The sequence below is a fragment of the Pempheris klunzingeri genome, chromosome 3, assembly GCF_042242105.1.
Source record: "Pempheris klunzingeri isolate RE-2024b chromosome 3, fPemKlu1.hap1, whole genome shotgun sequence".
NCBI lineage: Eukaryota > Metazoa > Chordata > Actinopteri > Acropomatiformes > Pempheridae > Pempheris > Pempheris klunzingeri.
Genome location: NC_092014.1, coordinates 2,442,155 through 2,468,475, shown reverse-complemented (window position 1 = coordinate 2,468,475; position 26,321 = coordinate 2,442,155). Strand labels below are relative to the sequence as shown.

Here is a 26,321-nt window from a genome sequence, read left to right as displayed (position 1 = left end):
TCTTTTTCTTGACTTTTTAAGTCTCTTGCACTTTCCTCAGCTCTGTTGAGGTCAAACAGCTTCAACAGTGTCTGTATTACAAAACAGACTTGAATGTGTTTTTCCTTTTGTTGTAACGCCTCGTCAATGTTAGTGTGTCCAGTTATTGTGATGTAAATATTATAATAGAACATTGTGCCATTATATCATGTTTCTTCCTCACATGATGCCGATCAATGTTTTATACTTTTATTGGTCCAAGTTTTATGAAGTCTGAGATTCACAAGTTGTACTTTTTCATAAATAAAATACTTAATAAAGTAAAGTAAGTCAAATGCTGTGAAGCAGAACGATGTACAAATACGATAATTATCGTACACCTGGCAACACTGTTTTGAAGTAAACCATAGTTTTAGTAGTTAAGATGAACAATGTGCCACTGTATCATGTTTCTACCTCACATGAAGGCGATCAGTGTTGTCACAAGTTGTACTTTTTTCAAAAACGGAATAAAATGAAGTGTAACCAGAGTGCTTTTATTTCCTGTTTTTATTTTATTGGATAATTCTTGAAACTCTCCTCCCACCTTGGTGACATCACTAATAAGTAGTTATTAGTGACTAGTTAACGAGTTGTGACTCTTTACTGGTTTAGGAGTCATTACTAGTCAATGGGTTGTTACTACTTAATGAGTTATTGGTTACTAGTTAGAGTTGTTACTAGTCATTAGAGGTTAAGGTTAAAGATAAACCTTATTGATTTACATGTTACAGCAGCAGCAAAGATGAGCAGTAATAGAGACAAGAGAAATAAAATAAACAGTAGAACAACAGTCAAACAAATATAGATTGTAATGAGATTACATACACTCCTCACTAAAAGTCAGGGATATTCAGCAGTCAGGATGAACCTAAAATGCATTCTAACCTTTCCAGGTGAACTTAATGTGACCTTCTCTAAACCTTTGAATGCACATGTCCAACTGTTCAGTGTCTCAGTACTTTCTGCACCAGCTGCTGTTCTCTAACAAGAAGCTTAACAGCAACATTCACAACAGGTTTGATCCATGAATCCACCAATACATTTCCTGCTTCAGTTAGAATTGGTATTTAAACAGTCCTCCTCATCCTGCTGTTCACATTCTGACATCATGAGACCAAGACGACACCTAACAGTTGATCAGCAGCACCTCAACACTGGAGGCTTCAAACAGGAAGTCCTCAGACGGAGGTGTTCACTGAGCTTAGAGGGTCACAGAGTGTCATCAGGAGGTTGGAACAGTGATACAGAGACTGGAAGAGTCACAGAAAGGAGGGGAGTGGACGTCCTTTGGCCACATCCCAATTTTACGTTTACCCTCGTTTACCCTCCACTGTTGGTAGATTTTCTTTAAATAAACTGTTTAAGATGAATAAAATCACCAGTGCATGCTTCTACTTAAATGCCCTACTTTCATGATATAATATCACTGTAGCATTCACTTTTTACATTTTCCATATATTTCACCTGAAAGTCAAATATCCCTGACTTTAGTGAACCCTGTATTTACACTATGAACATAACTACAGTATGGAGATGTAGATCAGGGGATGAGGGTTAGAGGTTAGAGGTTAAAGTTTAGAGGTTAGAGGTTAAGTTTAGAGGTTAGAGGTTAAGTTTAGAGGTTAGAGGTTAGAGGTTAAGTTTAGAGGTTAGAGGTTAGAGGTTAAGTTTAGAGGTTAGAGGTTAAGTTTAGAGGTTAGAGGTTAAGTTTAGAGGTTAGAGGTTAGAGGTTAGGCTGCAGGTTACCTCCTGTAGTGAACCACTTCCTGTCTGGCTGAACCTCCACAGTTCACCTGTTGTCACCTTCAGACTGATTCAGGGTCGCTGATGTTTCCTAACTAACTAACTAACTAACTAACTAACAGCTGCAGCCCCCACATCTTAACTGAGACATGCTTCTAATTAATGAGTCTAAGATCAGATCAACTTTATTGATCCTGAAGGAAATCAGTTACAGTACAACACAAAGTACAAAGTGTCTCATTTAATTCACTTCGTGCTGTTAATTGCTGTTAGACTTAGACTTAGACTTAGACTTTCTTTATTTTATCCCCCATAGGGGGAAATTTTCTTGTTACAGCAGCAACAATATAAACAGGGAACTAATCCCAGTTAGTTCTGGGATGTGGCTTCACTTCCGTAGTTTCGTAACTTGTCTAACTTCGGTGAGGGAGAGAGGAAAGGGGGGAGTCAGAGGGGGAGGGAGGGGAGACAGACAGACAGACAGACAGACTCTCTCCTGACTTCCACCTGGACTCTGCGGTGCTGTGACGCACTTTGTTCTCTCTCTGCGGACCGAACAGGTAAAAGTGTGTCTTCGTGTCTCTGCAGCTCTTTAGACGACGGCTGGAAACTTTCACTTGCATTTATTGATAATTTCCTGTCCTGAACAGTGACATTAAAGAAGCTGAACAGGACGTGAAACTAGTTTTACTCAGAGCTGCTGTTTTTCCTCCTCTCGTGCTTTAGTGAAAGTTGGTTAAAAGTAAGTAAGACGCTATTTATGCTTGTCAACAACTTGTTTTTGATGCAAAGTTCAGTAAATGTTTAGAAAAAAGTCTGTTTTAAAAAGCCTGTCTGTCTGCTTCAGGCCTCTTTGTTCTTCCAGGCTTTTGTTTGTTTGTTTGTTTGTTGGAGATAAAAGTGAAACTGATTCCCAGCTACCGTAAAAACCAGAATATGGGCGCAGGCCTGTTCATGTCCTCCAGCTCTGTGGAGCTAAATGGGACTGATCATTTGGTGTTGCACTGTTCCTTTAAAAGCGCCAATAACAAGAGCACTTTCTGTCAAATGGAAACTTTTCCCAAGTGAAACTAAAGTGCTGAAGGAGTCACAGATCCTTTCAGTCCGATAACAGGTGGAAAATCTGGAGGAGCCACACGGTTGAATCATTTTATCCCCATTTTCTGTGATTTAAACTTTCCTTGAAGTTCTTTTAAACATCAATATACAACAAACACAACCCCCCTCCCTCCATCACACACAAAAAAACAAGCTTACAGACAATAAGCAGAGTCCCCAGAAGATCCAGGTAACTTCTACACTCATGAAATCAAACTTTTTTTTTGGCTTCATGCCTCCAGCGCTGCATCCAGGTGTCTCCGTACACCTGTGACATGCTCACTGGACAAAACAGTGGTTCTTTGGCTTATTAATCAGAATCACAGGGAAGCTTTTGGTGCTGTAGAGTCTCCTTAAAGGTTCTTTCCCCAGCTAAGATAAGATAAGATAAGCTGTTCACATGCACTGTGCACTTTATACTCACTGCTGCTGCTCAGGTGTTGTATTGTTATAGTTTATTATACTGCTTACTCATTTATTTAAGCTCTTTATTTAAGTTTAAGAGTGTTATAACTTGCTTAGTTTGTGTTGTTATAGTTGTTATAGTCTACTACATAGTATTTGTTCAGTGATGGGGGAACCTTTTCTGTGCATATGACAATAAACATCTTGAATGTTGAAACAGTGGAGAGCCTCCAAAGAACCACATGGTGGCTAAACCAGAGGTGTTTTATAAAGAACAGCTTGTGTGTGTGTGTGTGTGTGTGTGTGTGTGTGTGTGTGTGTGTGTGTGTGTGTGTGTGTGTGTGTGTGCCTCCATCTAGTGGGCTAAACACTTAACTACGAGGGACAGATGTGAAAATATTTTTTACAGGTATATATCCATAAACAGCAGCTGTGAAAAAAGGGTGAAGATTATATATATATATATATAAATATACACTACTCACAAAAAGTTAGGGATATTCGACTTTCAGGTGAAATATATGGAAAATGTAAAAAGTGAATGCTACAGTGATGTTATATCATGAAAGTAGGGCATTTAAGTAGAAGCATGCAATGGTGATTTCTTCATCTTAAACAGTTTATTGAAAGAAAATCTACCAACAGTGGAGGGTAAACCACAACAAAACATGTCAGTGTCTCAATAAATTGGGACGTGGCCAAAGGACGTCCACTCCTCTCCTTTCTGTGACTCTTCCAGTCTCTGTATCACTGTTCCAACCTCCTGATGACACTCTGTGACCCTCTAAGCTCAGTGAACACCTCCGTCTGAGGACTTCCTGTTTGAAGCCTCCAGTGTTGAGGTGCTGCTGATCAACTGTTAGGTGTCGTCTTGGTCTCATGATGTCAGAATGTGAACAGCAGGATGAGGAGGACTGTTTAAATACCAATTCTAACTGAAGCAGGAAATGTATTGGTGGATTCATGGATCAAACCTGTTGTGAATGTTGCTGTTAAGCTTCTTGTTAGAGAACAGCAGCTGGTGCAGAAAGTACTGAGACACTGAACAGTTGGACATGTGCATTCAAAGGTTTAGAGAAGGTCACATTAAGTTCACCTGGAAAGGTTATAAAGCATTTTAGGTTCATCCTGAAATTTCACCTGAAAGCCGAATATCCCTGACTCTTAGTGAGTAGTACATATATACATATATATATATTAATGAAATGAAAGCGCCTGTGATTGTGGAATTTGTAGTTGCAGGAAAAAAGTCGTTCATGTGCATCAGGGAATTTGAATTCACTAAAGTGCTTCAGGATTTTTTTCCTCTCCTGCTGTTAGTGAGGAAGTTCAGAGTGAAAGCTGAATCATCATCAAGGGCGTCAGAACACAGGGAGATAAAAACCAGTACGTTTAGAATAAACAAAAACACACACAGGCTGTCGGATCTGAAGGAGAAACACAAGCAAAGTCTGAATTGTCCACCTGGAGGAGTTCAGGATGAGTAAAGTTTAGTTAACTAGGTTAATTAGTGACCAGGTGAACGTAACCAGCTGACAGAGGGGACTGATGATGCTCCTGTGTTTGTCTCAAGGTGTGGGCTCCGCTATGGATCGCTGTGACTACACCAACGGGGGAGTCCGTCCCTCTAGAACCCCCCTGCGTGGGGTGAGCGACGGCGGGACCAGAGCTCCGAGGTGAGAGGAGGATCTCTGACTGGTCTCAGGAACAAACCCATCAGGTTTCGGCCATACGGCTCAAGAGCTTATGTTGTCACACCAATGTCAAACAGGCTGAATCCAGAAGGTCAAAGGTCAGCTTCACTGTGGCCGTCGCTCAGGAACAGAAAAGGAGACTGTGACCATATTTCAGATTTAATCGGACAGACGTGGGTGTAAACTGAGATTTGACTGGCCGGCAGAGGCGTTCAAACCAGACTCCATTCAGAAAAGCAGTAATTTAACCTCACAGGACACGAGAGTGGATGTTGTTTGGGTTGTTGTTGTTGTGTGTTACATAGATAGTGTGTGAGATCCAAACTTATCCATAACCCTTTCATGCATAGAGGTGACTTCAGAGTGCAGCTCTTCAGAAGCTGTTTTCTTGTATATGCATGAGTTTTGATGGCGTAGCTGCACATCAGCCGCTACAGTGAAGCTGCTGCATCATCTCATCCACTCAGAGTGAAGCCAAGATGGCCGACAGACAGCCAGAAACAGGAAGTTGCTAATTTTTTTCTGTTCAAACCTTCTAGAAAAAGAAACCTTTAGTAAGAAAAATATGGTGACATCAAGTAACATCTAAGGAGTCATGCATTTGCTAAATTTTCCAAGTATTGATTTTATATTGGGAGGAAATTATGATTAATCACATGTCCGCTGAAGTGTACATCATGCATCACTGGCTGTATTTCAACTAGTGGACATGTAAATATATCTTTAGAAAATATGGGTTGAAGAAAAATACAGTTCAAACCTTGTTTTTCCGCCAAAAAGATGAATAAAAACACTGAGGTTATCATAATTCATGCATGAAAGGGTTAAAAAAAAAAGCCAAATACACACAAACAACACAAACGGACGCATCTTCAAAACTCAAGATTTAGACGTATAAAGAGCACGACAGGAGAGAGGAAAAATAATAATAATAAATAATAAATATCTTTTAAAAAGTCCAAATTTGAGGTTGAAAAAACAAACAATTCAGGCTGATAGGAACAGCTCACGTAGACGATTAATATAAAAGCATTTATTAATGATTGTTAAATGTTCCAAGTGCTCTCACAGCGACATACAGAGGTATTTATTGATTTAGTTATATTTAGAATCTGTGAAGATGCATTATGTAAATAATCTATAATAATAATTATAATTATAATAAACCATATATAATATATGTTTGTTATGAGATACAATCCAGCCTTTAATATTACAATTACATAGAAAATCAGGATTTCCTACAAAAGTTGGTGTTTGTGGTCATGACTAAGATGACAGACGGGCATTTCCCATCATGCACTTGGTCCTGCAGTCAGTTTTTTATGTAAAGCCGATTTGAGTCTGTTTAAAATGTCCTTTAATGGATGCAGCTGGTCACTGATGATGACTGCTTGTCTCTTCCTCCAGTGGGCAACATGGTGGAGAGCAGAGGCCCGAACTGATGAAGTGTACGTATGAGCTCACTTTGATTCAGAAGTTTAAATCAACAGCTCCTGCATCTGCATTGAATTCTCATGTTTTGATCTAATTTAAGGAAAACTGAGGCCAAGTTTACACATTTTGGTTTTGAAATATCTGATAGATACAAAAAGTGTTGGGATTGGTCCTGTGTAATTGGTATGGAAAGGATCCCTACAGAGAGAGACCTGGAAGATCCTTTTGGTTTAACCACAAACAGCCGTTTTATCGCTCTCTGCACACACACCAGACTACATTCACTAAAACAGGGATTTTACCTCTCGGAACATGGGACTTTGTTCGTGTTATTTTGTGTTACAAATATTATGTTGGATCTGAACTAACCCTTTAAAACACAAAGTGAAACAATAACAAATACCCAATAACTACAAACAACAACAACAATGCTAACCGATGGAGGAAACGATAGACCAGCAGCTCCTGTGTTCTGCTGGTAAAATCACTGTTTTTGTGAATGTAGTCTGGTGTGTGTGCAGAGAGCGATATAACGGCTGTTTGTGGTTAAACCAAAAGGATCTTCCAGGTCTCTCTCTGTAGGGATCTTTTAGTGGACCTACTTTGACTGATGCTGTTGCCCTAAATGCTCACGTTGTAGCAATTGTCGCTTGTTAATTAGCTACAGGACCAATTCCAACACTTTTTATAGTCATTTCAATCCAAAAACAAATAGTCAGCCTGTTAATAAATCAACAAATAAACCCATCAGGTCTTGTTCTGTCCGTCAGATGCCTGTGAACTCAAGCCGGACACAAACACGATATGCGCAAACCTCAAACTGTGCAACGACGACAGGATGGTGGCAGTGGCGGGAGAGCAGCAGCCTTGTTGTGAACAGCCAGAGAGGTTTGAGAACTGGCCTCAGCTGCTCTGCACAGATGGTGTGACCGGCCGCTGCTACTGGGAGGTGGAGTTCAGTGGAAACGTTCACGTAGCGGTGACTTATGGAGGAATCGGACGGAGAGGAGACGGCGATGACTGTGTGTTTGGGGAGAATGATCAGTCCTGGAGTCTCAGGTGCTCCGAGGCCTGTGGTTACTCCGTCTGGCACAATAAGACAAACACAGTCATCCCTTCCTCCTCTCCCTCCTCTTCCTCCTCTGGGTCTAACAGAGTAGCGGTGTTTGTGGACTACCCTGCTGGCACTCTGTCCTTCTTCAGAGTCTGCTCAGACAAACTGATCCACCTCCACACCTTCAACACCACATTCACCGAACCTCTTTATCCCGGCTTTGGGTTCTGGCTGTGGCCTTCGTCCTCGGTGTCTCTGTGTGCACTGTGAGGCTGCGCTCCAGTTTCAGATCACTTTTGATGTGAAGACGACGACGGGAGAGCCGATGCTGCTCCTCCTGCTAAACTGGGGCTTTTTCTTGGTGATTTTCTTCCTAGAAAAGTACGATCGAAGAGCTAGAATCAATCATGAGTCGCACATTTGGGGGATTTGACTCATAGTCTAACTTTCTCGCTGACTTCTTCTGTTTGCTTTCTGTGGTGTCACAGAGCTTTGGGTGCTGCTCCACGTTCAGGACAGCCAATCAGCGCTCGTTGAAGCTGGCTTGTCCAGTCGATTCGCGCCGCCTGCAGCGATTTTCGCGCCTTCTCGTGTGTTTTAATCGACTTTGTACGCAATTCGCCTGTGGGGAAAAATTCGCATTTGGTAGAAACGCTAACCCTGAAGAGGCTAAAGAGTCTCACTGTGTACACAAACACTGCTGGGATTGCTTTCATTGTCAATTAATCTGTCACAGCTTCTTGATTAATTGATTATCTGGAATATGGAGAACAGCGTTGATCAGTTTCTCAACGTTGTCAAATGTCTTGAGGAGTAAAAAACCAGGACATATTCACATTTAAGAAGCTGAAATCAAAGAATTTTTACTTTCTTTTCATAATTAAACTGATTAATCAATTATCAGAATAGTTGGTGATTCCTTTAACGGCTCTGATTATGTGCTACTAAAAAAAATGAACGGCTAAATGGTTCAGACACATGAAGGCTTTGAGTCTTTATAGACTCAGTTAACTTCATAGATTTCAGTTTTCTTTTATTATCAGTTATCAGTTGTGGTTTGTGAGGTTCAGGTAAATAATATTTTCTGGGTTAAAACAAGTTAAATATATGAAACGTAGAGTTCCTCAAACACAAAAGATGCTCTTTCCAACACACACATCAGCAAATAGCATCTCTTAATTTTAATAGTTGACAATTTAATTGATTAATCATCACAATTCTAACTTTATCTAAGACACAGTGACTCTTAAAAATCATTATGAGATAATCATGAGAAAATGTTTTTTCTTTTCATCTGCGGTTCTAAAACCTTTAAATATGTTATATGTGAGTTTTTTGGGCAAATGTTGTTGATTTTGCTTTTTAATCTGGATAAAGAAGCAGTACAATAAGTTCAATGATGATCGTTGTCATTATCGATTGATTTATTGTCTGTATCAATTGTTTTGTCTGCTGCTGCACTCTTTGTAGATCTGTCAGAGGGTTTTTGGGTAAACCTTTATCATTTCAATAAATCTCATTGATACATTTCCTGTTATTCTAACGTCTTGACTTTGTTGTGCTGCACCTGTAGTGTGTATATATCCACACATTTTCACATATATACACACATCTATACATTAAAGTAACATGTATAAACACACACACACACACACCTAAATAAAAAAACAATATTCAGGCGTTAGAGCGGTAATAAGTAGAAAACAACTAACTTGAGGAAATAAATAATTGTAAATATTATATAAGCATATAAAATAGAAACAAGCGAAACAACCTCAAACTCAAATTCCAGGAAACTGTTGTGTTGTTCAGAATATTTGGTTTTTGTTTCCAGCTGGTTCAGACTGAAGTTCTAAAATCAACTATTTGTTTAAGTGCGAAATATCAAATGCAAAATATAAAACATAGAAAGTCATAAAAAGTATTTAATTAAGCACATTTGCATGTCTGAAGTTAATCTGCGTCTGTCTTCGGTGGCCTGAGTTGATCGAAACAGGGATTATAAACTTCAGATGAATGTATTAGTGATATTGACGAGCGTGAATCCTTCAGCCGAAGCGTCTCTGAAGGGCACTACGTAGGATGCAGCCTGCAGCCTTTCTGCCATGTGAAAGAGTTTATTAAGACTCTCTAACTTGAAAATGTTTGACTCACACAACACAACACAAGTGAACGACGACAGAACATGAACATGTTGAAGACTTTTTACTGCGCAGGGTTCGTTTACAGCGGTGCACTATCTCACCTGTGGCGTCCTGCACTGAGGCTCAGCTTCTCCAGATCATCAGACCATCAGATGACCTCAGTATCAGGTTCTTTTATCGCAGCGTAAACAACAACAACAACAATAATACTAATAATAATAATAATACTAATAAGACGGAGTGGTAGTAGGCGGTGAAATTCTTCAACACGTGTGTAAAATAAGTAAATAAGTCGTCCAAGTAGAACAAAAGACATTCATTTAGGCAGCCTGGTGAGAAACAGTGTGCAGTAATGCATGTAAACATAAATACAGTGTGACTGACTGAGATGTGTACCAGCAACAAAGTCATTTATCAAAGTCAGTCTGTTGGTCAGACGCAGAACTGAGGTAGTGAATAAAAAGCATGTCCACATTTAACCGGATCACTTGTGTGGGAGATAAAACGGTCACTCTGAGGCCTCCTGCACAAAACATCCAACACCTTCTACACTTCACACACAGCTGTTGAACACTACTTGAGCTTCGTGGATTTAAAGTCCGTGTTCAACTTGAAAGCTCAAGAGAGAAAGATGAAACTTTGAGCTTAAAAGATGCTGATTCTGAAACACTGTTGGTGAAAGTGTGACGCTTCCCTTTAGTGTGACTGTGTTGTTAAGACACCGAAAAACATGAACATTCATTCAATGTGAACCCTCGTGTGCCTCTTCAAGTCCTGCGTCTGACAGAACGTCTTCCCGCACGTCGAGCAGGAGCACGGCTTCTCGTCCGCGTGGATCCTCGCGTGTCGCTTCAGCGTCGAAACGCGGCAGAATCTCTTCCCGCAGGTCGCGCAGACGTACGGCTTCTCGCCCGTGTGGTTTCTCATGTGCACCTTCAGATCGTTGCCGTAACGAAACTCCTTGCTGCAGATTTTGCAGAAGTGCGGCTTCTCTCCCGTGTGGATCCTCAGGTGGACCCTCAGCTGGCTGTCGAACCGGAAGTCTTTCCCGCAGGTTTTGCAGACGTGCGGCTTCTCGCCCGTGTGGATTCTCGTGTGAAACTTCAGGTCGCTGGCGTGTCTGAAGGGCTTCCCGCACGTCTTGCAGGCGAACGGCTTCTCGCCCGTGTGGCTCCTCATGTGTATGTTCAATTTGGACTTGTAATGGAAATCCTTCCCGCATGTTTTGCACGTGTACGGCCTCTCGCCCGTGTGGGTCCTCGTGTGGACTTTCAAATCGCTGCCAAGTCTGAAATTCTTCCCACAGGTTTTGCACGAATGTGGTTTCTCATCCGTGTGGATTCTTATATGAGCGTTCAGTGCGGAAATATAACCAAACTTCTTGCCGCAGAACTTGCAAAGGTACGGCTTCTCGCCTGTGTGGACTCTTTGATGGGTCTGGAATTTGGATTTATGCTTAAAGTCTTTCCCACATGTGTCACATTTGAAAAGCTTTTTACCTGTGAGAGTATCGTCGTGACTCTCCGACACCGAGGGGTCGTCCACATCGCTAACGTGATTTCTGCCTTTCTGCTGCTGGTTCTTTGGTTCTGGCTCCGAATGTCTCGTTGATCCCGAGTCTCTGCGCTCGTCTCGGCTCTCGGCGATATGAGAGCCGTAACGGAGGAGCTGCTGGTCACTTTGTGGTGCCGGTTCACTGTGGTCACTTTCTTCATAAACAGGAGTTAACATGAAGGTGTCGGCCTCCTGCTTCAGTACAAGCTGCTGCTGCTCCTCTTTAACCTCTGGGTCTGGACCGGAGCTCTTCTCCTCAACACAAAGCTGCTCCTCCTGCTCCTCCTCCTCCTCCTCCTCCTCGTCCTCCTCGTCCTCCTGCTCTTCCTCTTCCTCCTTACAGACTTGTGGCTGTGGGACCTCTGGAGGGACAGAGAACCAAAGGAATATAGTGCTCTGTTATGCAGTTATGCAATGCAGTGTAATCTATAGATTCTGATATGGGGACCAGGTTTCAGGCAGATTGACCAGGGCAGCAGGGAACCGGACTTGGGGGCCTCATTTGTACGCTGTGCACACAAAAGGATGTTAGATGTACACACCCCATTAATAATATATATAATCACTCATCAGGCCTGTGAGCATTCAATCAATCAATCTTTATTTATAGAGCGCCAATTCACAACAGCGTTATCTCAAGACTCTTTCCATAAAGAGCAGGTCTAGATCAAACTCTTTAATTAGAGAGAGACCAACGATTCAGGAATTCAACATTAAGGATTCAAGACTTAGGGGCAGCATGGTGGTGCTGTGGTCAGCACTGTTGCCTCACAGCAAGAAGGTCCCGGGTTCAAATCCCAGTCTGAGTGGTATAGAGGATGGATGGATTCAAGAATTCCCACATGAGCAAGTGTCAGATATTATATTCAATCTGAATAAGTCAATTTTCTAAAACATCAGCTGTTGAAATGTACAGATTATAAAAACATTTATTTATACTAAAATCAATATTTTTTTCCCAGAGGCAGCTTCACTTGCAGCTTTTTTTTTTTTTTTTTGACAGCAAGTAAACAAATCAGCAGTTTAAGGGAAAAGACCAGTCAGTCAGTTTTAAAGTATTGTGTATATATTAAAATATATTATATATATTAAAAGATCGTCACCCACTGAAGTGGCTCAAGTGTTGGAACGTTGCTGCTGTGACGCCATGACTCCTCTTAGAAGAGGCCGTGACGTCATTGTGACGGTTGCACATTCTGTGTGTGTGTGTTATTAAAGTAATGTCGTCTCACGCACCTAATCTTCGTAATTTAACCTGGGGTTTCCAGACCACATCCAGCAGTCTGCGCTGACGGTCGATCTCTTCTTCGTACTCGGCGACAGTTTTTTTAAAAACTCCAAATATGTCCTCTGCAGCAGCGCTCAGCCGCTCGCTCACAAACTCCCTCAGACAGTCGACTGAAAACATTTTGACTTCGGTTTCAGAGGAAATAATTCGCTAATAGGCTTCATGTAGAATAACTGTTTTTTCCAGTGCTGGACAGTTTACTTCCGCTGGGTGTCACACTGGGATGTTCCGACAGTGAAAGGGGAAGAATTATTAGGTTCCCCTTTCGTGTATTTAACGTTAATGTCCAAAAATTATTGCGGACTCCAAATCCATAATATCACATTATCACCTAATGGATTTTACCCAACACGAGCAAGAAGAGCATTTTCAGCACTTTTATTTTAGAACTGACCCTCAAATCTATTCTTAAATCTTTTAAACTGTTGATTTACATAGATAGATAGATAGATAGATAGATAGATAGATAGATAGATAGATAGATAGATAGATAGATGTTTTATTCATTACATAAAGGGGAAATTCAGGTATCCAAAAGCTCACAAAGTATATATATACATACATAATTTGATGGACATTGAAGACTCAAAATAGCACCACTTTTGTGATTAATATAATATTTGCTAACATGTAAAGCCATAGTTTCTGAATTAAGATGCATTGTAAAGTTATCCAGAACTAGCTGCTGCCTACAAATATCACACATTATGGCATCAGTAATCAAAATCAAATATGTGCTTATGTTGCACCAACAGGAACAATAATTTAAAGCTTCTTGCTTTAAATATATTTTGCTTATAGTGCTTCTGTATTTTACCCTATCTAATATCGTGAATCCACTGTGAATTACAGTTTCTACTTTTATTACCAACCCTTCTTATTTGTTTGTTGTTGTGTGTAAACTCATTATCTGTGAAGTTATCCATTCAAAGTGATACTTTACACACATTTGTTTATTAGTATTAACCCTCCTGTTGTGTTCTGGTCAAATTTCAACAATTTATACATTTTCTCTCTGAAAAATGGAAGTTCACATAAAGTTCCTTGACTTTGTGACAAAAAAAAAGATGGCTGCTCATAGTGGTATAGAAAAAAGTAACAATTTCCATGAGGAATAAAAGATGTGGACATTTAAAACACAAGTTAAACAGCCACTAATTGAAAGCGGAACCTTAAAGCTTCCGCACGTCCACTGTCGGAACTTTTACAGCGTGACACCCACCGGAAGTAAACCAAACAGGGCGCTAGTACCGTTAGGTGCTTGAGCGTGTTGATGTTGTGTTGTATTGTAGATGTTGTCGTGTTTGGGTAACGATGCTTGCCGTCGACTGTCTGAGGGAGTTTGTGAGCGAGCGGCTGAGCGCTGCTGCCCAGGAAATATTCGATGTCTTTAAAAAAACTATCGCCGAGTACGAAGAGGAGATCGACCGTCAGCGCAGACTGCTGGATGTGGTCTGGAAACCCCAAGTAAAATTACGCAGATTAGGTGAGCGAGACTTTTTAAAAAAAAAAAAAGAAGATCTTAATAAGACAAAAACAGATGAATGTGGTGTTCAGATAATATAAAAAATATATAAAAATATAAAAAATAAAATAAAAAATAAAGATACCCGCACTAACTTCTTCGTCATCATCACAGTAGCATCACTGTCCCTTTAAAGAAGGCCGTGACGTCACGAAAGCAGCGTTCTAACGTTTGGCGCCAATTCCATTGAAGTCAATGGGGGAAAAAGAAACTCTGACAAAGAAACGTATTTGTTTGCTCTCTTGATAGGACTCAAGGAGAGCAACACAAAAAAAACTGTTATAAGTGAAGTGTTCCCTTAAACTTATTTTGTTCAGGATAAACAAAGATAAATAAAGACTGTATTCCTCATTCCTTCTCCATCTTTCCACTCATCCGTCATCTTCCACTTACCCGTGGGGTTGTGTTGCAGTGGCATCGGGTCAATCGGGGAACTCCAGACGTCCCTCCCTCTCCCAGGCCAGATGTAATCCCTCCGGCGAGGTCCCCTGGGTTGGGAGCCTCTCCTGGGGTGTCCCAGCTCCTCGCCCCTCCCTCTAAGGCCGAGCCCAGACAACAGAACTCATTTCGGCCGCTTGTATCCGTGATCTCGTGCATTCGGCCGTCACCCAGAGCTCATGACCTCAGGTGGGGGTTCCCGCTCAGCTCCCTCTTCACCACAACGGGCCGGTGCGGCGTCAGCAGTAACGCAGGCACCGCACCAATCCGTCCGTCCGTCCGTCCGTCTCACGCTCCATTCTACCCTCATTCCTGAACAAAGACCCCAAGATAGTCGAACTGGCTCCAAACCCGGAGGGGCCAGTCCACCGTTCTCCACCCTCCAGACTGTAGAGGTGCTGACCTGATAACCGCCCCTCCGCCTGCTTCTCTCGTCCTTTTTTTATTCTGACCTGGAGGATCAGTTGAAACATCTTTAGAAACCTCAGATCTTTAACTGGCTTTAAACTAACGCACAACTGTGTGAACGACAAAGGGACACATTTCGTGGCTGTCGGAGCCTTTTAACTAAACTAACTAAACTTTAGCTAGCTCAGAGTTCATTTATTGAGGGCATTATCACAGCTCCAGCTAATCACCAATCATCTATTGAGTTTATCCGCTCTTGTTTACATTCTGTACTCATTTTATTTAATTTGTTAGGCACCATTTCTCTGTTTCTAACTTTAGACACTTTGTATTTAACGTTTGTATTGTTGCGTCAACTTTGTACTGTACTCTGGCTAAGCAGTTTCCTTCGGGATCAATAAAGTTGATCTTATCTTAATCTATTACCAACCTCAATCACACGTACATTAGAAGCTCCAGTGCGCTGGAAACGTAGCACAACATGAACTAACACAAGCTGCAGGCAAAAATAAAAAGATTGAATAAGCATACAAATCTAACAAAATGTACCTTGAAAGCGCACGAAGCTGTAGCTAAACAACACAGGTGAAGGGTGCAGGTGAAGGGTGCAGGTGAAGGGTGCAGGTGAAGGGCGTAGGTGAAGGGTGCAGGTGAAGGGTGCAGGTGAAGGGCGCAGGTGAAGGGTGCAGGTGAAGGGTGCAGGTGAAGGGTGCAGGTGAAGGGCGTAGGTGAAGGGTGCAGGTGAAGGGTGCAGGTGAAGGGTGCAGGTGAAGGGCGCAGGTGAAGGGTGCAGGTGAAGGGTGCAGGTGAAGGGTGCAGGTGAAGGGCCGGTCAGCGCTCCGCCATGTTCACGTGCTGCTAAATGATGTAAAGACCCTTCCTTCCTTTCATAGAAGCCTTTTGTTCTCTGTCCCTCCAGAGCTCCCACAGCAATATGTATATAAGGAGGAGGAGGCTCTCACTGACCTGCAGCTCTGTGTGCAGGAGAGGAGCTCCAGTCTGGACCACGAGGACCCAGAGGTGCCACAGGTGAAAGCGGAAGAGGAGCAACTCTGCACCGGTCAGGAGGGAGAGCAGCTCGCAGTGAAGCAGGAGGCTGACGCTTTTATTCTGACTCCTGCTTATGAAGAAGCGGCACCACAAAGTGACCAACAGCTCCTCTGCTCCAACTTTCACACCCCCGAGAGCCAAAATCAGAAAGGAAACAAACGCAGAGACTCAGGAGCAAAGACTCGGCGTCACAAAAGCAAAAGGCGCTTTAACAACTCCACCCTGTCAGAGGCTCGGCGTGGTTCTCTCACGGGTAAAAAATGCCACAAGTGTGACACGTGCGGGAAAGGTTTTAGGTACAAGTCCAAACTGAAGACGCATCAGATCGTCCACACAGGTGAGAAGGCGCATTCGTGCAGCACCTGTGGGAAAAGATTCAGTCACACGTCATCGCTGATCGCCCACGTGAGAATCCACACGGGCGAGAAGCCGTTCACCTGCAAAATATGCGGGAAAGACTTCAGGATCGGATGCGACCTGAAGTTTCACATGAGAATCCACACGGGCGAGAAGCCGCATTCTTGCAAAATATGCGGGAAAGACTTCAAATTCGGCTGCGGCTTGAAAAACCACGTGAGAATCCACACGGGCGAGAAGCCGTACGTCTGCAAAACCTGCGGGAAGAGATTCTGCGTGATCTCTGCGCTGAGGAGACACATGGGAATCCACAAGGAGGAGAAGCAGTGAGATCCGGCCTCACAGGCGGGAGGAGACGGGTGTGAGACTTTGAACTTTTACCCCCAAACAGCCGCCGTTACAATATTTACAAAACCCATCATGAGCTTGTGGCTAGCTGATACATGTTAACATCACACATCAGGGCACTGGTCATCCTGTGGCATGTTTTGTTTTAAGTTTTCAACCCTTCTTATGTGTTCTGGTCAAATTTGACAAATGTCAGAAGTTAATTTAGCCTGACTGTCGTAGTGTTTCACAACACACACTTCACACTCTCCAACTTTTCTTGCTGCTCTGGTTTATAAAGTTCTTTTCGAGGCCTTGTGCACAAAGACCGAACAATATCTGCGGGTAATTTTGTAATATGGTTTCCTGTGCACGTTTGGGCCGAATGTTTATTCCTCTTCTAATAAAATCATGCAAGAGTGAACACGTCAGATTTTAATTTTGTGCCACTATTGGAAAAAATATTGAAATGCTTCAATGTTTCATCTGTGAGTGTGTTACAGTCAAAATAATCTGTATATTAGTTTTCCCTTTTTATCTGTTGGAACTTCAATCAATAATTATTCAAATAAAAATGACTTTCTCAGTAAGAAGACAAGATGAGATGTTCCTTTATGAGTCCCACAGCTCGGAAATTCACAGTGTTACAGCAGCAAGTAGGCAAAAGTAAAAGAACAGCAGAAATAGAGCTTCAATAAAACAATAAATAATAAACTACACATAAAAAAGTTACATGAAGATTAATTATAAAAAGACAATGTACACAAGGGGAAATATAAAATGACCGATGTTCAGAACATATAATGTTATATTATGTTAAATTATATTATATATAATGTTATATTATGTTATATTATGTTATATTATGTTATATAATGTTGTATAATGTCATCCATGACACAAATAGTGGATTAACAGTTTAGAAATGTGCCGCCTAACAGGCTGATGTAAGAAAACAACACTGAAGTTCCCGGGAAAATTATATTCCGCCAAAACTGTGGCCTATTTAAACTCCCGCCACTGGCCTGCCGGCTTCCTGGCGCGTGACGTACTTCCGCCTGCAGCTCTCAGCCAATCAGCACCCGAGGAGCTTGTGCCGTCACCTTAGGTGGACCAATCAGAGAGCAGCTGCGGGACACACAGCTGATCGAGGAGGAGGTTTGGCGCTAGTTTGAGTTCAGTTTGCAGCAGAAGGCGGACGGATAGAGACCTAAAGAGGCGCGAGACAAGACAAAAAACACTTAAATCCGAACCGAGAGGACTTTTTTCAACTTCTTAGACAGGTAAATATGTCACCAGCGCGTTAATTTAAACCTTAACACCTGAAATAGTTTGTTAATCGTAACCGGAAGAGAGTTCTCCTTCTCTTCCGTGTTCGCTCGCTAGTTTATCGTCTAAAATACCGTTTTTACGCTTTATATCGACAAACTTTACTTTACTTCATCCTCATGTTAACCTCAATGTGTTTTAGGTGGAAGCTCAGTGTTGTTAACGTCGATATTTGCCTATTTTTTAAAAAAAAAATGTAGGCGCCTCCGCTGTCTTGGCGCCATTTTAACCAGACTGTATTGTTTGTGATCTGCAGCCTTTTTTACTGTAAGTTTAACTGTGGGCTGATTATTTATTTACACACTTCTGACAAACTGTAAACTCGTTCAGTTCATCAGTCTGAGTGCCATCTTGTAGTTTTCAGGCTAATGTGAGGAAGTAATGTTGACCACATTCAGTCCACTCAAACTTTATTGTAAATGTTCATTTACACGGAAGAACAACCAAATGTGCACTTCAGGGCTCTTATAGAGCAAAGTTTGGGCAAATAAAAGACACTGACATGTTTGGAGAAAAGGAGATTATGTGCTGGGAAGAGATGTTTATTGTGTTAAAGGTGTTTTATCTACTAGAGATTTACTCTGATTATTGTACAAGATGTAATATTGGTGCCTAAATCTTTGTGATGTCAGAGGATTTAAGAAACTTTAAGAAAAAACCTAACATTATTGGCATGTGGGAGTTTAAAGTGAATAAAATCTGCATGAAATACTTGTTTTTCAGGTATTTATGTAGCCGCAACTTTACCTTTTGTCTGCGTCTAAAAACTAAAAAGACAAAAGATAAAACCGAACACAGTGAAGCTGAAAACTCTGCTTTGAAATTGAGACACATGTGCAGTCCTTTGGTGTCTATTTGGTATTAAATGATGATCTTTCTTTCTCTGTCCACTGGTTTATTATTTGTTTTATTGAAGCTGTTTTTCTTTTGCTGTAACACTGAATTTCCTCTCTGTGGGACTAATGAAGGAACGTCTTATGTTTCAGGTTTAACACAAAATGCCCAGCACACGCTCTCGGGGCCGCACTCAGCCCACGCTGGCGTTCCCCCGGCGCAAATCCTGCAGAGTTTCCTCCCGTGCCAAGACGACACCACCGCAGCAGATGGAAAAATCTCCAGCTCCGTCACCGACAAAGCCTCGACCCCAGCGCCCCGCCGGGACCCCGACCCGGATCGGGCCGCTCTCCCCGAGGCTTTCCCCAAAACAGCCGGGCGTCCACCCGACTCCTCTCTCGCCCAGACGCCCTGCAGCCCAGCTGCCGTCTTCCTCCTCCAGTCTCCAGCCACGGCTTCCCCTCAGCCCCCGGAAACGCACAGGTGAGAGACTCCACCTGGCGACTGTGTCACTCCTTCCCTTCAGCAGACTCTCTGGAGGACGTAAACTTTATTATGTGCTGGTATTAAATACAGGTATTAAATAATATCAGTCAAACCTGCAGAAACAAAACCGTCATGTTTGTCGCATTTATCAGTTCGCGGCTCAAATCTTTGACCTGTTGAAACCTTCACCTGCCTCACTTCCTCCAGAGGAACCCGACCTGGAGGACTGACCAGTTCTGTTTCCTCTCCAGGTGACGACAACGGCTGTAACCTCGGCGGCGCCCTTCTGTGTTCACCCCCGAAGCAGAGCAAGCCGGCCCTCTCTTCGCCCCGGAGGCTCGGCTTCGACGAGAACTCTCCTGTACCGGCTCGCCGGCAGCTGGTCCCGTCGTCTCCACGGCAGCCGCTCTCCCCCAACGCCAAGGCGTCCCCGAGGCGACAGGAAACGCCCACCGGCAGCCCGGCTCACCACAACGCAGAGAAGAAGCTGCCGGTCGCTCGGCTTTTTGCAGAAAGTAAGGACACAACCAAACGATTGTTTAGTCTCTAAAATATCAGAAAGTACAAACAGATGTTTGTCAGGTTCTCAGCTCACGTTCAGATATCTTCTTCTTTCACCTAAATATTCAGATTAAAGTCATCGTAAATAAAGAGAACCAGCAAATATGTGTGAGAACTGATCAACCAGCCAAACGGTGGCCACACTGATCGTTCCAGCTCTGACCAAGACTTTTTATTTCATGTTAAAAGAAGCTGTGAAGGACGTTTTTCCTGACTAGTGCGTTGATTCAGTCAAACCAGAGAGTTAAAGGTTTCCTGCGGCTGTTGTTCTTATTTTCCTGCTACCATTTGGCTCAAACTCAGTTTTCACCCTCGGTCTCCCCCCTCCAGAGTCGAGGTTTCAGGGCGTGAAGCAGGCTCTCCACACCGCCATCCCAGAGCGGCTCCTGTCCCGGGAGGCCGAGCGGACGTCCATTCAGTCCTTCCTGGAGGAGAAGGTCCTGCGGCGCCTCCCTGGCAGCCTTTACATCTCCGGAGCCCCGGGGACGGGCAAGACGGCCTGCCTCAACTGTGTGCTGCAGGAGATGAAGGTACTTTTGACAGAACTAACCGCACCACAGATATCAGGCTGTGTGAGTGTGGAAGGGAGGGAAGTAAAGGAGATGTGTGGAGCTGCAGCGACACCTAGTGGAGCCTTTGTGTCACTGCAGGAAGCTTATTTACATCATTCACCACGATCGAATACATAAAATAAAACAGACGAGGAGCAAAATGTAAGAAATAAGAATAAAATACCTAAAAACAAGTCAGATTAACTAAAAGCAGGATCATACAAATATTTCCTTTAACTGTTCTTAAAATCATCCAACGAGTTTAAAGGTAACTTATACAATTATAGAACTTTTTTTTAGGGTCGATGGATAAATGAACTTTATTGATCCCAGACTGGGGAATTGTATCATTACAGCAGCACAAATAAAATAAATACACACGGGATGAAGAAAATCAAAGCAAACACACAGTTTCATCTCTACATAAAAAGATGGTGCTTTTTTTATTTAACAGCTTCTTTGACAGTTTGAGACGAGAACCTGAGAAGTGTTTCTCTGGAATAGTTCGGTAGAGGACAGTCTCCTTGTTAATGTTAATGATGATTGTTGTTTGTTGTGGTGGTTTGTGTGATCCTGCGTCCTCTGACCCGTCAGGCCGAGCTGTCCTCGGTGCAGACGGTGGTGGTGAACTGCATGAGCCTGCGGAGCTCCCACGCCATCTTCCCCCTGCTGGCCGACCGGCTGAAGGCGTCCGGCGGGCAGAGCGGCCTGCAGAGGCTCCTGACGGCCCCGGGGCCCGCCGTGTGAGTAACCCAGTCCTGCACCGGCAGTCTGGAGACCACCTTTTTCTGTGATCTTCAGCTTCAGCTTCTTCTGCTTCAGCTGCTGCTTCTTCGTCGTCTTCTTTCAAATTTAGATGTGATTTTGGCTACGTTAGATCATTGGAGACTGTTTTTGATTGTCAAAGAATTATTTGCCGTCAGTAGATTATTGAACTTTAAAGAAGCAGATTAGAGGATGAATAAAAACTATGAAACCACCAACTTAAGAACAAGCCGTCTTCGGTTTATCATTTCACTCCCATTAGATCAGGGACTGTTGTTCCTCAGTGCTGCTCTGTGACCTGCGTCTTGACGTCCGTCTGTGCTTCGTCCTCAGGCTGCTCGTTCTGGACGAGATGGACCAGCTGGACAGCAAAGCTCAGGACGTCCTCTACACCATCTTCGAGTGGCCGTACCTGCCGGAGTCTCGCCTCTGCCTCATCGGTAAGAGAGCGGCCTGCTGGAAACTCAGACTCTGTGACTGAGAGGGATTTATTTATTTATTTATTTATTTTCCCCGTATTTTAATTACTGTTTTTAATTATTAAATTATTTCCTTTTTAAACAAACATGTGGGTAAATTCTGACTAATATTTTATCACTGGCTGAAAAAGGTTAGTTTTTAAAGTTTGTGTCCAAAGCTGAATTCCACAAACATGTAGAGAAATAAAAAAAAAAAAGAACTTTAGATATTGGAGCGTTTTTAAAATACCAAATAGGACTTTGACGATTCTTTTGTGTTTTTGTTCCCTTTTTCATGTTTTACATCACAAAAGAAATATTCCTAATATTAATTTCAGCTCCACACAGTGTGGATATGTGATATGTGTTTCTTTATTTACACATTCAAGATATTTTAAAGACTTTCAAGTGAATATGAAGCAGAATTGCCCTACTGGAGCCTGAAAAGTGGCGTTCTTACTTTTCTTAACATTAAAGACTGATTTGGACAACTTGGATGATGACGTTTGGTGTTTTATTTTATTTTATTTCCGCAGGTATCGCCAACGCTCTGGATCTGACCGACCGCATCCTGCCCAGACTGCAGGCTCGTCCTCACTGTCGCCCCCTGCTGCTGCACTTCCCTCCCTACAGCCGGCAGGAGCTCGCCGCCATCGTGCAGGACCGACTCACACAGGTGAGCGCAGAAACACGGACTCAAACCCAAACCTGTGTGGTGCGAGACTTTCCTGTTGACCTCTGCTCTGCTCTGCTCTCAGGCGTCGGCCGAAGGGATCCTGGACGCCTCGGCGGTCCAGTTCTGTGCCAGGAAAGTGTCGGCGGTGTCTGGAGACGCCAGGAAAGCTCTGGACATCTGCAGGTACGAGCTTCTGCCTTCAAAATAAAGTTCAGCCTCTGTGTTGTTTCTGCCTCATTAGTGTGTTTTAGAGCACAAACAGATGTTTAGATCAAACTTAAATCTGTCCATTAAACCCTGATTTACTTGGAGCATCTTGATAAAATCACTTGGCTCATGTGTGTTTCCACCTTCTTGCTGCTGTTAATATATATATTTTTGTGATTGTTTGTATTTTCAGGAGAGCCGTTGAGGTCGTGGAGTCTGACGAGAGGAAGAAAGCGTCGCAGCCAGACGCTGAAACTAAAGGTGAGTTCACTGAATCTGGTCTAAACACGCCGTGAACATTGGCCAGATTTCACAAACACGAACCCCAACTTGAACACCTCTTGTCCTCTGGTGTGTGCAGCGTCGCGGGTCAGCCTCCCCCAGGTGGCGCGGGTGCTGTCTGAGGTGTACGGCGACCGAATGGCGTCTCAGTGCGGCGGCTCCGACGGGGAGAGTTTCCCCCTGCAGCAGAAGCTGCTGGTCTGCTGCCTGCTGCTGCTCATACGCAACGGAAAGAGCAAAGAGATCGTCCTGGGAAAGGTGAGCGACGACTTCTGGGACTTTGGAGGCACCAGTTTGCTTCTGTTAATCTGTTATGTTTCAGATTTAATATAATGAGAGAAGAGGAAGCAGTGGTGTTAAATCTAACAAACTCATTAATTTATAAAAATGCCTGTATAAAAACATCTACATCTGTTTAAAGGTTCCCTATATTTTGAATAATTTCACTGCTTTACATTGATTTTAGGCAATTTTCTTTGCTCCCCTCAGTCACCAGACTCCATTGACAAAAGCAGCGATTTAAGCATTAATCAGTATAATCAGAGTTAATTCTACCGCTGCCTCGATCAACAAACTAAAATGTCACCTTGAGTTCGATCTAATGAGTTAAAGCACCAGAGGCATTAGTTTGAACTCAAGGTGACATTTTAGTTTGTTGATCGAGGCAGCGGTAGATTTAACTCTGACTAGACTGATTAAAGATTAAATTGCTGTTTTTCTCAATGGAGTCTGGTTTGAGATTCATTAGAGGATCTTGTAGTTGACCATCTCCTTTCAAAGCCACCAACCATCAGTTTTTATTTTCATTACAAAGATGATGAAATCATTTTTAAAGTCAGCAGGTGGCGCTGAAGCACTGCCTGAATGTGAGTGAGCGGCTTCTTTTCACACTAAAAGCTGTTTTTTCTGTTTGTGTTTCAGCTCCATGAGGTTTACTGTCGTCTGTGCGCTCAGAGGCAGGTTTCTGCAGTCGGTCAGGGCGAGTGTTTGTCTCTCTGCAATCTGCTGGAGAGTCGAGGAATCTTCGCTCTGAAGAAAGCCAAAGAGGCCCGTCTAACCAAGGTGCACGTCAAACGTCATCATCAGTATCAGACACAGCCGTTTCTTCACAGCCACCAGGTTCCATTGACAAAAGTGGTGATTTTACACAGGAGTCGCTGGTCTCCTGCTGCCTCTATCAGTTAGTTTGTTTTTGTCGGTGTGTGACTCTGGTGCTTTAACGGGTTAGTTTGGATTCAATACGATATGTGTAACACAATAAAACACACAACCAACTGATCGAGGCACACGTGGAACAGCCACTTCCCCGCTCTGCAAGGTAAAATAAAATTACAGTTTTTCTCAATGGAGTCTGGTCTGAAAGTACCAGTCATTTTTAAATTTAAAAAAATAGGTTAAAAGTAGGCTTCAGGTTAAAAAAAATAAAGTTCTCCTTTATCCAACATTTGTGTGATGCCAGCTGACAGTTTTCATGCTGTCTGTTACATTTGTAGGTTTGTCCTGCATATTCAGTGACTGTTGATTAATTTAACTGTATGGTTGCTGGGAATCCTTGTTACAAAAAAAGTCCACAAAACTGCTTGAAATTCTAATTGCACTAATATAATAAATGATTATCTGACAGAATAGTTTGGTTGATCTACCACAGGGGTAAAGTGCCAGAAAAACTTTGAAATCCTCCTTTTAAAATCCTTAAAATGCCTGAATTTGTCTTTGGAAAAGGTGAAGGAACCCTGAGAAAAGCTGTAAGAACTGAGTTTAAAAAAGAGGTTTTGGTTTCTATCAGTGTTGCTTTTGTCTGTTTACAGGAAAAAAAGAGAATCTTAGTGATTCATGTTCTTAAATCGATGATTCGTCTTCCTGCAGGTGTTTCTGAAGATCGAGGAGAAGGACGTGGAAAACGCTCTGAAGGATCGAACGCTGCTCGGCAGCATCCTCGCCGCCGGCCTCCCCTCATGACCGACCGCAGGCAGATTTTTATCTGGTTTTTAAAGATGAACAAATTATCTAACTTCTTTTTTTCTCATTTTTGCTGAGAATTTGTACAGTTTTCTTTTTTTTTTTTTTTCTTAATGGAAATCTTTAAATGTATTTTTATTTCTCGTACTGATGTTCCTGCTCAGTTTTTGAGTTGTGGAAAAATTAGTTTCAGACAGCATTTGTTTCAGTTTGGATTTGAAACGTTTACATTTTTATGCTGTAAATAAACGTTCAGGCGTTTTAAATCTGGTTTCTTCATTATTTCTGCCAAAGTTTCCTCTTTCTATTGATGACTTTACTATTTCTCTCCTCAGTCGTTTGTTGTATTTGCGGTTAAACATTATGCGTCTAATGGGTTTTTTTAAAACCCATCGACCCGTCGGCTGATTGGATTAAAGGGTTAAACTAGCTGCTCTCTGAAGAAGACCACACGTCTTCATCCACCAGGCTGCAGGTGGCTGAAACCCAGTAGTAATGAAGGACGCTCTATATGCTGCAAGTACATTTTCCTGATGATACCTGAGCTCTATTTTTTACATGTTTTACTGTCTAAATGACTGGTAGCTACAGCTGTGGATGAGCTTCAATGGATGTAATGAGATCTTTTGGCACCTGATCACAGTAGGTCCACTAAAAGAGCTTGTTTGATCCACTGACAGGCTCAGAGTGTTATTCTAAGTGTGTGACAGCATCATGGAAAGGATCCCTACAGAGAGAGACCTGGAAGATCCTTTTGGTTTAACCACAAACAGCACACACACCAGACTACATTCACTAAAACAGGGATTTTAGAGAACAGGACACAGGAGCTGCTGGTCTTGTGCTGCTTCGATTGGCTAATTTGTTTGTCATCCAAATATTGTGGTGGTTTAAAAGGGTTGGTTTGGTTCTAACAAAGTCACAATAACAAACTGATGGAGGCAGCAGCAGACCAGCAGCTCCTGTGTCCTGTTCTCTAAAATCCCTGTTTTAGTGAATGTAGTCTGGTGTGTGTGCTGTTTGTGGTTAAACCAAAAGGATCTTCCAGGTCTCTCTCTGTAGGGATCCTTTCCATGATGCTGTCACACACTTAGAATAACACTCTGAGCCTGTCAGTGGATCAAACAAGCTCTTTTAGTGGACCTACTGTGATCAGGTGCAGTTGCCCCAAAGGATCACAGCTCGTTCGCTGCCAGCTGAGGTGATCTACTGGACCCATTCCAAAAGTGTATGTATCTGCCAATGAAAAATAAAAATGGAGCCCAGGGTTAAACACCAGTTTCTTTCACCACCTGTGGAGCTGAACACATGCACAAACATCAGACTTTTTAATTGCAAATAAAATAAATATTGCATCAATTTTCATAATTTTAGTGCGATTAGTAAATAAAATACAAAACAGATGTGATTGTTGCTGCGTTCTGTACCAAACATGTTCCCGTCAACACGCTACAATATTTTAACTGTTCAGCCCGACTATTAATTCAGAAAAAAACCTTCCAATAACATCAGACCAGTTAGACACAAACATAAACTATTCAAATACGAATTTATTGAAATATGATTTATTCACAGCAACGTGGATGAAAATATAGATTGTGCATGTTTTTCAAATACAAATACAGTGATCAAAAAATGTAAACGAGGTTTGAGATAAAATATGAGTAAAT

The 26,321-nt window shown here is 42.4% G+C and overlaps 4 protein-coding genes across 4 annotated transcripts; 3 read left to right on the top strand and 1 right to left on the bottom strand.

Moving 5' to 3' along the window:
- The first annotated feature begins 2,222 nt into the window (after positions 1-2,222).
- Positions 2,223-8,972, top strand: LOC139225759 (stonustoxin subunit beta-like). Its single transcript, XM_070856606.1, has 4 exons — positions 2,223-2,324; positions 4,841-4,943; positions 6,372-6,412; positions 7,169-8,972. The coding sequence occupies exons 2-4, from the start codon at positions 4,855-4,857 to the stop codon at positions 7,720-7,722; spliced, it is 684 nt and encodes a 227-aa protein (XP_070712707.1). The 5' UTR covers positions 2,223-2,324; positions 4,841-4,854; the 3' UTR covers positions 7,723-8,972.
- A 1,362-nt stretch (positions 8,973-10,334) lies between these two features.
- On the bottom strand, positions 10,335-12,558 carry LOC139198988 (zinc finger protein 260-like). The gene is made up of 2 exons (XM_070827985.1): positions 12,387-12,558; positions 10,335-11,512 (listed from the first exon to the last, which is right to left on the bottom strand). The coding sequence occupies exons 1-2, from the start codon at positions 12,556-12,558 to the stop codon at positions 10,335-10,337; spliced, it is 1,350 nt and encodes a 449-aa protein (XP_070684086.1).
- Positions 12,559-13,752: 1,194 nt separating this feature from the next.
- LOC139198982 (zinc finger protein 22-like) lies at positions 13,753-16,982 on the top strand. The gene is made up of 2 exons (XM_070827979.1): positions 13,753-13,933; positions 15,726-16,982. The coding sequence occupies exons 1-2, from the start codon at positions 13,753-13,755 to the stop codon at positions 16,544-16,546; spliced, it is 1,002 nt and encodes a 333-aa protein (XP_070684080.1). The 3' UTR covers positions 16,547-16,982.
- A 756-nt stretch (positions 16,983-17,738) lies between these two features.
- cdc6 (cell division cycle 6 homolog (S. cerevisiae)) lies at positions 17,739-24,903 on the top strand. The gene is made up of 12 exons (XM_070828016.1): positions 17,739-17,826; positions 18,859-19,189; positions 19,444-19,707; positions 20,084-20,283; positions 20,899-21,047; positions 21,403-21,509; positions 22,064-22,203; positions 22,286-22,386; positions 22,604-22,671; positions 22,772-22,950; positions 23,614-23,754; positions 24,559-24,903. The coding sequence occupies exons 2-12, from the start codon at positions 18,871-18,873 to the stop codon at positions 24,649-24,651; spliced, it is 1,761 nt and encodes a 586-aa protein (XP_070684117.1). The 5' UTR covers positions 17,739-17,826; positions 18,859-18,870; the 3' UTR covers positions 24,652-24,903.
- The last annotated feature ends 1,418 nt before the right edge of the window (positions 24,904-26,321 follow it).